Source organism: Theropithecus gelada, chromosome 4 (assembly GCF_003255815.1).
Source record: "Theropithecus gelada isolate Dixy chromosome 4, Tgel_1.0, whole genome shotgun sequence".
NCBI classification, from domain to species: domain Eukaryota; kingdom Metazoa; phylum Chordata; class Mammalia; order Primates; family Cercopithecidae; genus Theropithecus; species Theropithecus gelada.
Window position 1 is genome coordinate 38,792,866 of NC_037671.1, and position 12,769 is coordinate 38,805,634.

Sequence of the window (12,769 nt, forward strand, 5' to 3'; positions counted from 1 at the left end):
AAACAGTGTTTTTAAGACTTTTATCTTTGCTACTTTCTTAATAGGTAAAAAACCGCAGAATCTCATGATTGGCATGAGTTTTAATTACATTTTTTATTTCATGAGTGAGGCTGAAATTTTTTTTTTTTTTTGAGATGGTATCTCCCTTCTCTTGGCCAGGCTGGAGTGCAATGGCATGATCTCGGCTCACTGCAACTTCCCGCCTCCTGGGTTCAATTGATTCTCCAGCCTCAGCCTCCCAAGTAGCTGGGATTACAGACACCCACCACTACGCCTAATTTTTGTATTTTTAGTAGAGACGGGGTTTTACCATGTTGGCCAGGCTGGTCTCCAGCTCCTGACTTCAACTGATCTGCCTGCCTCAGCCTCCCAAAGTGCTGGGATTACAGGTGTGAGCCACCACACCCAGCCAAAACCTTTTTAGTTTTCAAGAGCCATTGTAATTTCCTTTTTTGTTAATGGTGTTTGTGCCTTTTGCCCCATTATGAAATCAGATTGTTAGTCCTTTTACTTAGTGATTTGTGAAAGTTCTATTTGTGGCGGCTCTTTCTAATTAAGGAAATTAGCCTTTTATGAGTTGCAAATATTTTCTCATTCAGTTGTCTTTTTAGCTTTGGTAAATGGTGGTTTAGGCTATGCAGAGATGTTATATTTCTATAATCATCAGGTTTTATGACTTCTAGGTTTAACGTTGTACCCAGAAAGTCCCCACCCTGAGACTATAAAAATTTCTCTTATGGTTTATGTATTATTTAACATTTAATCTTTGATCCATCTGGATTATTTGGGATTAGTGGTCAAGTATATCTTTCATTAGTTTGATTCTGTTAGCTTATCTCTTTCCTCTTAGGTCTTTACTCCATGGCTAACCCCTATTTTTTCTTTTACAGTTCTTTATAGCTCCAAGCTGTACAGATTCTTCAAATATATTGAGAATAGGGATGTTGCAAAAACAGTGTTAAAGGAACGGGGCCTGAAAAACATTCGCATTGGAATTGAAGGTAAAAAAAAAAAAAAAAAAAATCCCAGTCAATATTCAGGTTGGGTCTATGGCCACAGCTTATGTCCTCAAAATTTAGCCTCCAGAGGGCCTAGAAAATAGGCATACATGAAAACCACATTCTTACTCAAGTTTGAAGGGTTCCTGTTTTTGTTTTTGTCATTTTTCTTTTCATTTTATCTCCAGCTGAAAATGGTTCAGAGCAGCCACAGAAACAAGTTCGAGTTTACTACTTCAGGATAAAGAGCAGTGAGGGCAAAGGACAGTGGTAGGGAGATACAGCAGGGTTTGTGGGCTCACCAGGTGAGAGCGTCGTTCTGCCACCAGTCTTGGTGAAGATGTTTCTGGCATCTGGAAGGGTCCTTCTGAAAAAATAACTTGGGGACTCAAAATTTAAGATTATTCCAGCCGGGCGCAGTTTCTCATGCCTATAATCCCAGCACTTTGGGAGGCCAAGGCAGGCGGATCACTTGAGGTCGAGTTTGAGACCAGCCTGACCAACATGGAGAAACCCTGTCTCTACTAAAAATATAAAACTTGTATTTTTGTATGGTGGCACATGCCTGTAATCCCAGCTACTCAGGAGGCTGAGGCAGGAGAATCACTTGAACCCGAGAGGCAAAGGTTGCAGGGAGCTGAGATCGTGCCATTGCACTCCAGCCTAGGCAATAAGAGTTAAACTTCGTCTAAAAAAAAAAAAAAAAAAAAAAAGGTTATTCCATACTTTTGAGGAATGTCTGAATATATTAACAGAACTACTTTGAATGATCTTGAGCAGTGGCTCCCAGCCTGTGGTCCCCATGGAAGGCTCTCAAGAGACTGATTCCTGGAGAGTGCTAAAGTCATCTGGTCTCCCCTATGTGGATGTTTTTTTTTTTGAGATGGAGTCTCACTCTGTCGCCCAGTTGGAGTGCAGTGGCACCATCTCGGCTCACTGCAAGCTCTGCCTCCTTGATTCACGCAATTCTTCTGCCTCAGCCTCCTGAGTAGCTGGGACTACAGGCACTCGCCACCACACCTGGCTAATTTTTTTGTATTTTTAGTAGAGATGGGGTTTCAACATGTTAGCCAGGATGGTCTCGATCTTCTGATCTCGTGATCCGCCTACCTCGGCCTCCCAAAGTGCTGGGATTACAAGTGTGAACCACCGCGCCTGACCTCCTACGTGGATCTTTGTTTGACTCTTGTGCTTTGCTACTCTTGTGGCCTCATTTCTGCCCACAGAACCCGTCAAAGCTTCATTGTGTCTGACTTAAGTTGAATATAAAGTTGGAAGACTTTTTAAAATTTTTTTTTTTTTTTTTTAAAGAGACACACTGGAGTACTTCTGCTCACACTGGAGTACAGTGACACAATCATGGCTTACTGCATTCTTGCCTTCCTGGGCTCAACTGGTCCTCCTGCCTCAGCCTGCCGTGTAGCAGAGACCACAGGCACGCACCACTGTGCTCCATTATTATTTTTTTTAACCTTTTTTCTAAGAGATGAGATCTCCCTCTGGCCTAGACTGGTTCTGAACTCCTGGACTCAAATGATCCTCCTGCCTTGCCCTCCCAAAGTTCTAGAATTACAGGTGTGAGCCACAGTGCCCAGCCTTGGAAGACATTTTTTTTTTTTTTTTTTTTTTGAGACGGAGTCTCGCTCTGTCTCCCGAGCTGGAGTGCAGTGGCCGGATCTCAGCTCACTGCAAGCTCCGCCTCCCGGGTTCACGCCATTCTCCTGCCTCAGCCTCCCGAGTAGCTGGGACTACAGGCACCCGCCACCTCGCCCGGCTAGTTTTTTGTATTTTTTAGTAGAGACGGGGTTTCACCATGTTCGCCAGGATGGTCTCGATCTCCTGACCTCGTGATCCACCCGTCTCGGCCTCCCAAAGTGCTGGGATTACAGGCTTGAGCCACTGCGCCCGGCCGGAAGACATTTTTGAGATTATTAAATCTCCTCCTACTCGGTCTTTCCCTTGTCTGTTGGGTGCATTTCCCAGAACCACCCATCAAACTGTTTTACCATTAGAACATTATGCCATACATATTTAATACATAACGGCCTCCCTCTCCTGCGTGCCTTCTAGTTAATAGCCTCTGAAGCTACTTTGACTATTTTTCCCATTTCCATGTGACAGACTTTCACATATTTTAGGCAGCATCTTTGTTTTTTCTTTAGGCTAAACATTCCACATTTCCTTAACTATTTCTCATACAGTATGCCCTCTAAGCAACAGAATTAAGAGGACTAGGGTAGCCATGCCTTGGGAGGATTTTTGTTCTATGGTATTGTTGCCAGCAACAACAGGCTCCTGAACTAGTTAGAGGCTTCTCTCCTTTCCATTAGAAGGGATAGAATTCTTGTTACTTCTCAGATTAGTTCCTTCTAGGGACAAGACCTACTATCTGACTAAAAGGAAGTGAATATGTAAGTGACTGGGGCTGGGAGAGCATGGTGCAGGGACTGGTCACTTCCCACATATTTTCTGTGCTGTGATTTTGGGAGAAAACTGATGTGGTTACGAAGGAGAAAGTATGGACAGCAGAGTGAGCACAATGTGTTAGTCATGAGAATGGCCTTTTTTCCGTTGCAGGTTACCCTACCTGTAAAGAAAAAATTAAGAGAAGGCCTGGTGGCCGGTCTGAAGTCATCTATAATTACGTACAACGCCCCTTCATCCAGATGTCATGGGAAAAGGAAGAAGGGAAGAGTCGCCATGTGGATTTCCAGTGTGTTCGAAGCAAATCCCTCACGAATCTGGTAGCTGCTGGAGATGATGTCTTGGAGGACCATGAAATATTAATGCATCACCCACCCCAAGTGGATGAACTTGACCGGCTAAATGCCCCACTTTCTCAGATGGCTTCTAATGACTTTCAGGATTAGGGCCAGCTGTGGGTCTACCCCTTGTGGGAGCCCATCTCACCTAAGATGCCTGCAGCCAGCCCTCCCTCATGATTTGTCTCACCCTGAGTAGGAATCATGCTTCTCCCCTATCCTTTTCCTTTCTCCCGTAATTAACATGTGTCCTTTCCAGTAAGTCTGTGCCTCTGGCAGGGGATGAAGAAGTACTCAAATTAGCTACCATCTTTGCAGCATCCCTGATAACTTGAAAAATTTGGGTCTGGTGCTGTTCACTGAGTCTTTGTGTAACGGCAAAAGCAGGAAAGGAAGTCAAGACGGTTGCCTTGTGTTTAGCAAAGCAGTCCTTATCCTTTATACTCTGTTCTTGGGTTTTGTTTTTGTTTTGTTTTATACCAGGCAAATTGCTTAGTAGCAAAGGGACCAAACTTAAAAGGTGACAATCTCTAACTTTTAAAAACAGGCACCAATCGGATGCTCATTAGAGGTTAATGAAGATGCCATTCTTGGTGGCCTCTGCCCCCAAATTGCATCTGGAAAGAACTAGGGTCTCGTTCAGAATGTCCAAAAGGAAATTCCTAAGAGGTTAAATTCAGATTTGCTTCTCATTAACGCAGCAAACAATTCAAAACCACAGATTCTTTGGCAGGAAGGATAATGGAATAATAATGTTGATGAGACCTTTTTAGCTTCAAGGTTTTGGAGTCTAAAAACAAATGGATGATTCATTTGGAATGAAACTCACAAGTAGAAGAACCTCCAAATCAGGCCAATTGGGTTATCCTGGCTTGGAATCTGGTGTGAAACCATAGGTCTTAACACTCTGGAGCAGCACATTGCTGTGGATGTGGCTAGGAGACCTTAGATATGGCTTAAAGGCTTTTAAGATGAGGACAGAAATTGCTCACAATTGCTCAGTTTCTCAACAGAAAGACTTGTAAGAGTGCCAGCACGGGGTGTATGCAGTGAAGCTGGGTGGGAAGCATCATCTGCACAGTCGCTGTCCTAGCAGGATTTTTCTCTTATCTTTTCATACCATGGGATTTTTGGATATCAGTGTATTTTGGTTCTTGAAATAGCCTAATAGCTGCTCACACATTGGGTAAGAAAATTATACCAATGTCATCCCTAAAGGAAGGGTGAGTTGAATGGAAATTAAACCCAGTCATTTTATTTGATCTATCAGCTCTATTACCAGTGCATGATCACCCAGATCACCCTTCTCAGCCCCCACAGTGCTGAACCATCTTCCTTCCTCTTCTCCATGGCTATTAATAGTACCGCTAAATTTAGAGTCCAGAGCCAGATAAAAGTATTTTGGGATTATCTCCCAGTTTGTGGTAGAAGCTGACTGGAATACAGGTTGAGTATCTCTTATCCAAAATGCTTGGGACCAGAAAGGTTTCAGGTTTCACATTTTGGAATACCTAACAGTTAAGTACCCGAAATCTGAAAGGCTTTTGAACATCATGTCGGCACTCAAAAAAAAAAAAAAGACTTTGGAGCACTTCAGATTTTGGATTTTTGGATTTGGGATGCTCATCCTGTGTAGGAGAGGCTACTCAATTCCATGTAATGACCTAGTCATAATCATCCAAAGTTAAAAGCCGGGTAGATTTGAAAGCTCGTTCCAGGGCTGAAGAAGTGTTCTTATGTTCTCTACATATGACTGGCATCACTGTGGAAATTAATACTCTGTTCTTCACTAGGATGTAGTAAGTGGTTAAATTGAGCTATTCCCCACCAGATGACTATTGGCATCCATTTGCAAGGCCAATGGCCTGGATTAAGGGTTAGGATTATTTGTAGCTAGAAGGTAATTTTACTTCTATGAAACTAATTGGGTCATATTTGAGGTCAGGTTTGGCCTTGACCTTACCAGTACACTTATACCCACTACCAGTTGACTAGCCCAGATAATTGTTAAATGGTGCTTCCTTTCTGCTTCTCAGTAGACTTCCATGCCATTACAAAGGAAATTTGAATTACCTAGTGTTTGTATATTCCATAATAAGTATGTATAACTTCTGTTTCACAGCTTAGGTATTGTTAACATTTAAGTGTAAACATGCCACAACTAACACCTAAAAATGAAAACTAATTAGTTCTTGCTTAGGGAAAATACCAGGTATGAAGTATGGCATATACTTGACACTGTTCTGTGTAACCCTTTACTTTGCTCAGGCTTTCCAGATTGAGGTCTTTTTTTCCCCCAAGTTAGGTTAACATGCATTTAACCCCAACCTGTGGGGTTTCAGTAAGCTGGAAATCTTTGATGGTAGGCTTTCTAGTGTCACGAGGTGGTGGTGACTGAAGGAAAAGCTGGGATCACAGGTTCCTTCTGGTGGAAAGGAAGGTTTATGTCTATGCCCCACCCATCACCCTCCACCTGGAGCTCACCCAAGCCTGCTCCATTCCCAGGGGCAGGCCATTCTGCAAAAGCAGGACCTCTCAGTCCTCACAGAAACAAGGGCTGGGTTGAAGTCACCCCCTTCATAGTTGGTTACTGGCCAGATGGGTAAGAGGCATTTGTAATTGTAAAAAGGTGGAACTTGGGTTTGGTATTTTCTTCTAAGTGCCTAAATAAGCAAGCCAGGCTGTTGACAGAAAAACATTTTCATAAGAAAATGGTTTTAGCCAGAGTAATCGGCAAGCCGAGATTAACCCGAATCTGAAGTTTAGAATCTTGAGTTTGCATCTGCATCATACCATGCTGTTTCGATGAGGAAACATTTGCCACTGAGGAGTTGGAGGGCGGGCAAGATGACAGTGTTAAAGTGAGTCAGATCATTTAATGGTTTCCCCTAGGCCCTGGAAAGGCTTATAATGTATTGTTAACATTTAAGTGTTCTGAAGTTAAAAAGCAAGGGTTTTTGGCCAGGCATGGTGGCTCACGCCTGTAATCCCAGCACTTTGGGAGGCCAAGGCCGGCAAATCACCTAAGGTCAGGAGTTTGAGACCAGCCTGGCCAACACAGTGAAACCCTGTGTCTACTAAAAATACAAAAAAATCAGCTGGGTGTGGTGGCGAGCACCTGTAGTCCCAGCTACTTGGGAGGCTGAGGCAGGAGAATTGCTTGAACCTGGGAGGTGGAGGTTGCAGCGAGCCAAGATCGTGCCACTGCACTCCAGCCTGGGCAACAGAGCAAGACTCTCTCAAAAAAGAAAGGAAAAAAAGGTTTTGGCTGGGTGCAGTGGCTCATGCCGGTAATCCCAGCACTTTGGGAGGCCAAGGTGGGAGGATCACTTGAGGTCAGGAGTTTGAGACTGGCCTGGGCAACATAAAAAATAAAAAAATAGCCAGGCATAGACATGGTAGTGCATACCTGTAGTCCCAGCTACTCGAGAGGCCGAGGCAGGATGACTCTTGAGCTCAGGAGGATGAGGCTGCAGTGAGATATGATGACGCCACTGCACTCCAGCCTGGATGGCAGAGCAAGACCCTGTCTCAACATTTTAAGTCAAAGGTTTGTAGTAATGTATTCAATGCCACTTCTTGCCATCACTTTGCAATTGTTGAAATGGATATACTGAGCTCAGAAAGCAAATCTGATGCCTTCATGGGAGACGGAGCCATATTTGTGTTCTGGGTGGGATCACTAGTGCAGGAGAACATTACATTTTCTTCTGAAGGCAAAATGCTTGTAGGTTTTGCCTCTTTGTATTTACTTTTAAAATTGCACTTGTTCACCTACCAGTGTTTATGAAATCCTGTATTTGGGATGCTTTTTCTATAATAAAATACTATCATTTGAGTGTCTGTCTTTTTTTTAGCAGAAAGTAAAATTAGAAATAAAGATTTGGGCTGGGTGCGGTGGCTCATGCCTGTAATCCCAGCACTTTGGGAGGCCAGACGGGTGGATCACTTGAGGTGAGGAGTTCGAGACCAGCCTGGCCAAGGTGGCAAAACCCTCTCCTAAAAATATAAAAATTAGCCAGGCGTAGTGGCACGTGCCTGTAGTCCCAAGTACTGGGGAGGCTGAGGCAGAAGAATCACTTGAACCTGTGAGGTGGAGGCTGCAGTGAGCCGAGATTGTGCCACTGCACTCCAGCCTGGATGACAGAGTGAGACTCCGTCTTAAAAAAAAAAAAAAAGTAGGTGGGTCTTTGAGGACTTCCCTGCCAAGGTGGTAGTTGAAGCCACAGTATGGAGATCACCAAGAGATCACACGACTGAAGAGGGCAAAGGCACCAGCACCAACATTTAAGTGTTGTGGAACTAGTAAGGAAGTCAGGGAGATGGAAGCAGAGTTTGTTTGTTTTAAAGATTAACAGTATGAATGCAGCAGATCAAGATGAAGACTGAAGGGAACCCAATGGATATGGCAGAACACCAGTGACTAGAGGAGTGATAACAAATACAAGCATGTTTTACACAGCAGATAATTAATACTAACATTTCACACATGGGGCAGAGACCAGACGAGCATGGATTAAAGTGGGGAAGTGAGAAACAAAGTAAAAGTGACTGCAGAGTGTTCCTTATGCTCTTCACAAAAGTAATACCTATTCATAGATCCATGCCTCCACCACAACAGGAGCGTAACGACCAGCCTACAAAACCCTGGACTGCTTACTTGTTTTCCTTCTGCCAAATCACTGCTGCCTAAATAAAAACATCTCTGGGATGCTTCACTAAGCTACTCATAACTCTGGGTTGGCTTGTCATCACAGTCACATCAACACTAATGTAAATAAGGTGATGCTACATTCCATTAAGCCACTTGGTAGGAATTCTTTCAAACTGATCTGCAATTCGGAACCACAGTGAGCTCCCTGTTGCCTCACCAGACTGCCTGGAACTGAGCTCTGTGCGTCACAGACGCTTGAATGTTGCTTGGGCAAGGTGTCTTATCTCTGAAAATGTGCGTGAAAAAGCATCACGGAGGCCGTTTTTGTCAGTGTTGGCTTTGATGGATCATTCCAGAGAAATATGCTCTGTAGGAAATGAAAATATCATTCACTGAATCCTTCTGAATTCAATTAAAAACACCACTTGGGTTACACAGAAGCCAAGGAGAACCAGGACAAGGCGATCTAAAAAAGTGCTTTCCAAGGAAGTAAGTCCGACAAAGAGCATTACCTACTGATGGCAGAGGGGGACTCCTATTAGGCCGTATAGATGAGTTTTCAAATTGGCAATCTGTTTTGCAGAATCTGAGTATTAATCCTGAAGCAACTCATGTGAATCTTACTTCTGACCTTTTGTTTTTTTTGAGACAGTCTCACTCTGTCACCCAGGCTGGAGTGCAATGATGGCACGATCTCAGCTCATTGCAACCTCCACCTCCCAGGCTCAAGTGATTCTCCCACCTCAGACTCCTGAGCAGCTGGGACCACAGACACGTGCCACCACACTAATTTTTTGTATTTTTGGTAGAGGCAGGGTTTCGCCATGTTGCCCAGGTTGGTCTTGAACTAGGCTCAAGCGATCCACTCACTTCAGCCTCCCAAAGTGCTGGGATTAAAGCGTGAGCCATCATACCCAGCCCTTTGAAAGTAATTCTAAGAGCAACAATGGATCAAGCTGGTAACCACCCATCAACACTCAGAAAAGCAGCCAGGGTAATTGAGATGCAGGGGAGGGGAGTATGAAATAAATGCCAATCAACCAAGCCAACTAAAAAGAAAAACAGGTACTGAAGAAAATGGTGATGCACTCCTGAACTGGGAGACCGAATGATATGATTTTGGTTTTATTTTAGTATGCAATAGTTACATATTATTTTCTCACTCCCCCAATGAGAGTAGGAAACAATTTCTGTGAACAGGATCAACACTGAGCCAGTGTTGCCCAACATGTTTCTTAGGATTCATAAGCCTTAGAAAGACATTACCCATTTTGGCTGCATTTAGCTTTCTCTGCCTGCAGTTTCTACTCTTAGTCGGTCTTTGCCCCTCCCTTCTTGACTCCTTGAGGTGCTTTTCCCTACCCAGAAAGGGGCTAATAAGTGGGGCATATGGGACTCCTTCAGTACACAACATCTCAGAGACAGAACCCTGCTCTGATGGACACAGTGCTGAACAATTCCTTTTTTTTTCTTTTTGAGACGGAGTCCCGCTCTGTCGCCCAGGCTGGAGTGCAATGACGCGATCTCAGCTCACTGCAACCTCTGCCTCCTGGGTTCAAGCGATTCTCCTGCCTCAGCCTCCTGAGTAGCTGAGACTATAGGCTCGTGCCACCATGCCCAGCTAATTTTTGTATTTTTAGTAGAGCCGGGATTTCACTGTGTTAGCCAGGATGGTCTCGGTTTTCTGACCTTGTGATCCCCCCGCCTCGGCCTCCCAAAGTCCTAGGATTACAGGTATGAGCCACTGCACCTGGCCAACATTTCCATCTTATGAGCTCATGAGATTCCTGGTTGACTCCAGGCTGGGAAAAAATGGGGCTAGGCTGTAAAGGGCTGTACAAAAGGTCCACCAGATGACAGCACTTTTGTCAGGATGTGCCCTTGGCCTTACTGTGAGGGGAGGGCCCACTGCCCTGCAACACTGAGATGGGTGGAAGCAGCACATGCAGTCGGGGCAAGAGAAGTCTCTTCATATGCACAGTGATTCAGGAGACTAGCTCCCTAAGAACAAAAGTCAGTCCCAGCTTCCCTGAGATGGAAAAGCACTTTGCATGAAGATGGTGATACAGTTTTGAAATTAACACTTGAAATTAGGCGTTCTAATGGTTTGTGGACAAAGGGGTTAGTTAAAAGCAGCCACCAGCACTCTGCCTCTAAGTTATATGCCACTATTTGCTTTAAATCACATCACAATCCCTTCTTGGCCTTTTTACTAAGATCAAATGCAGTATCTGTTCTTATCAGTTTAATAAATCACATCACATATTTCCACTACTGTTTTCACACAGTTTATTCATAAGTTTAAAAGTTAAAATGTGGGCATTTTCCCCTAAAACAAATCATCCCCTGCCACTCCCCCACACAAAGACTCTCCCAACACTGCAGTTACTTCTCTTTACCCAGGCTTACCAAACATTCTTGCAAAACACACAGGAGTCAACACCCCAAATATTTGGTAATACAAAGAGACTACAAAGTTACACAAAAGAATCTCATTTACTTCCTTTTCACTAGCAGGCTATGAATGAAAGACTGAGAGGCAAACACATCACCTTCATCCAGAGTTGAGACTTCCCTAACCCTTTTTCTGCCTCTAAGAGGTTAAAACCCAAAGCAGTTTCACTGACAACCGTAACTCTGATATTCCATTTTTCTCTTCTGAATGGCTAAGCTAGGACATACTTTCCTTTCAAAACTGATCTTCACAACCTCATTACTGGCAGAAAGCAGGCTCCCAGCTGCAGCTCGGCCACAATGCTCTGCAGCAGGCAAAGTTCCCACACAGGTGCAAATGATGCTTTAAGAGTTATCAAAACGTTTTAAAAAATAATGCATTAATATGGAGCCTCCACATTTTTCTGACAAAATTCCTCTAAAGGTGGTGGCAGCTGTGAAACAGAAGGCACTTTGTGCTATACAATTCAGAGGGTCTCTCATGAGAGAACGACACAGCAGAGAGACCCAATCCGCCTAAGTTGCAGGCGACCCTTTAGGGTGGGGAGGAGTATCCCCCAGGAAGGCATCTGCAAAGGAAAAAATTGTAATCATGATTCCAAGGCAAAATGGCTACTAAAAGTTGAGAGAGAAGAAATACCAAGAGAGAAGACAAAACATGGTTGTGCCAAGGACTGAGGAGTGAACTTTACAAAGACTTGTCAGCTGGCTCTACTTCTATTGGGCTGGTTCCTTCACCATTTCCAAAGAGGTTCTGGAGACCTTGCAGGAACAGGAAAAGCACCTTAGCCAAGAGGGTTCCAGGCCTCCTGCCTAGGCCTGGGCTCTCCTTGTTAAGTTCCCAGGAATAAACTGAGTTCCCGTTGGCAGCACTTGCAGGTATTGCTGGTCCACAGCAACATCTGTCTTAGGGATTTTCTGGTACAGCCGTGAAGAGAAAGTGAGGGTTTTCCACATAATCCGGGATTCCTTGGCAATGCCCAAAGACTTTCTGGGCCTTCTAAGAGCAACAATGGATCAAGCTGGTAACCCCCATCAACACTCAGAAAAGCAGCATGGATATTTTAGATGGGAGACAGGGAAGAGATAAATCAATGGATTGACAGTCTTTATCTTAGTACCATATAATAAAGTGCACCATGAATGGAGGCTATAAGCCACTTGCCTGAGGCTGAGGTATGGGTAGAAACTACCATCACCACCCTCAGGGTGGTGGATCATTTCCTTCAGCCAGAATCCTGGCTGCTGAGACTGTCTTTATTGCTTTATTTCCTTAGTACTATGGAACTTTCAGCTATAAAGGAAATACTTGGTGGGCTTGGCAGATAGCGTGTCACAAAATCACAGGAATTGGCTGATATTCGATGACTATACAAGACAATCTCAATAATGTTGGATGATGGCTGTTTTTCCCCTTCATTCTGATGAACTTAGGAAAACTCAAGTTGTTTTTAAAACACCTACCAAATTGGCTCATGATGCTTCGGAAGAAGCAGGATAGCTGTTTATGGCCGATGCAGTAGAAATGGTTGTCTTTGTTTACAGTTTTTCAGATGCATTATGGAAGAAATCCTCTTACTATCACATTTCAGGAGACTTTACTATGACATACTGGTGGGTTCCATCAACTTCTTGGAAGCTCTTCAAGAGTGTGGGAGGAAAAGCATGATGTTGCACAAAGAACTCTGTTCCATGTAGGATTCCATGGCAAGAGAATTATTTTGCTGCTTTCATGTAGGAAGGTATTGCCCCCCTTGCAGTCAGGCCCTCAAAGCGCTTGTACGTGTAATTGATGAAGACCCAGTCTTTGTTCTTGTAGTCAGTCTCAGGGTGATTACTTGTGGCCACTGGGAAAGAAACAGATGTGAGAGTTGATTCACTGCCTTACCTCCAAAGGACTA

The 12,769-nt window shown here is 44.0% G+C and overlaps 2 protein-coding genes across 5 annotated transcripts in view; one reads left to right on the plus strand and one right to left on the minus strand.

Moving 5' to 3' along the window:
* The window catches only part of KCTD20 (potassium channel tetramerization domain containing 20), a 45,378-nt gene extending 37,780 nt beyond the window's left edge, over window positions 1-7,598 (plus strand). For all 3 annotated transcript variants that reach the window (XM_025381522.1, XM_025381521.1, XM_025381523.1), the window contains 2 exons: window positions 891-1,001; window positions 3,576-7,598. In XM_025381522.1, coding sequence (XP_025237307.1) covers window positions 891-1,001; window positions 3,576-3,868 — 404 coding nt within the window. In that variant the 3' untranslated portion in view covers window positions 3,869-7,598. The remainder of the gene's footprint in view (window positions 1-890; window positions 1,002-3,575) is intronic.
* A 3,085-nt stretch (window positions 7,599-10,683) lies between these two features.
* The window catches only part of STK38 (serine/threonine kinase 38), a 55,832-nt gene continuing 53,746 nt past the window's right edge, over window positions 10,684-12,769 (minus strand). For both annotated transcript variants that reach the window (XM_025381519.1, XM_025381520.1), the window contains exon 14: window positions 10,684-12,715. In XM_025381519.1, the coding sequence (XP_025237304.1) occupies window positions 12,585-12,715 (131 nt within the window). In that variant the 3' untranslated portion in view covers window positions 10,684-12,584. The remainder of the gene's footprint in view (window positions 12,716-12,769) is intronic.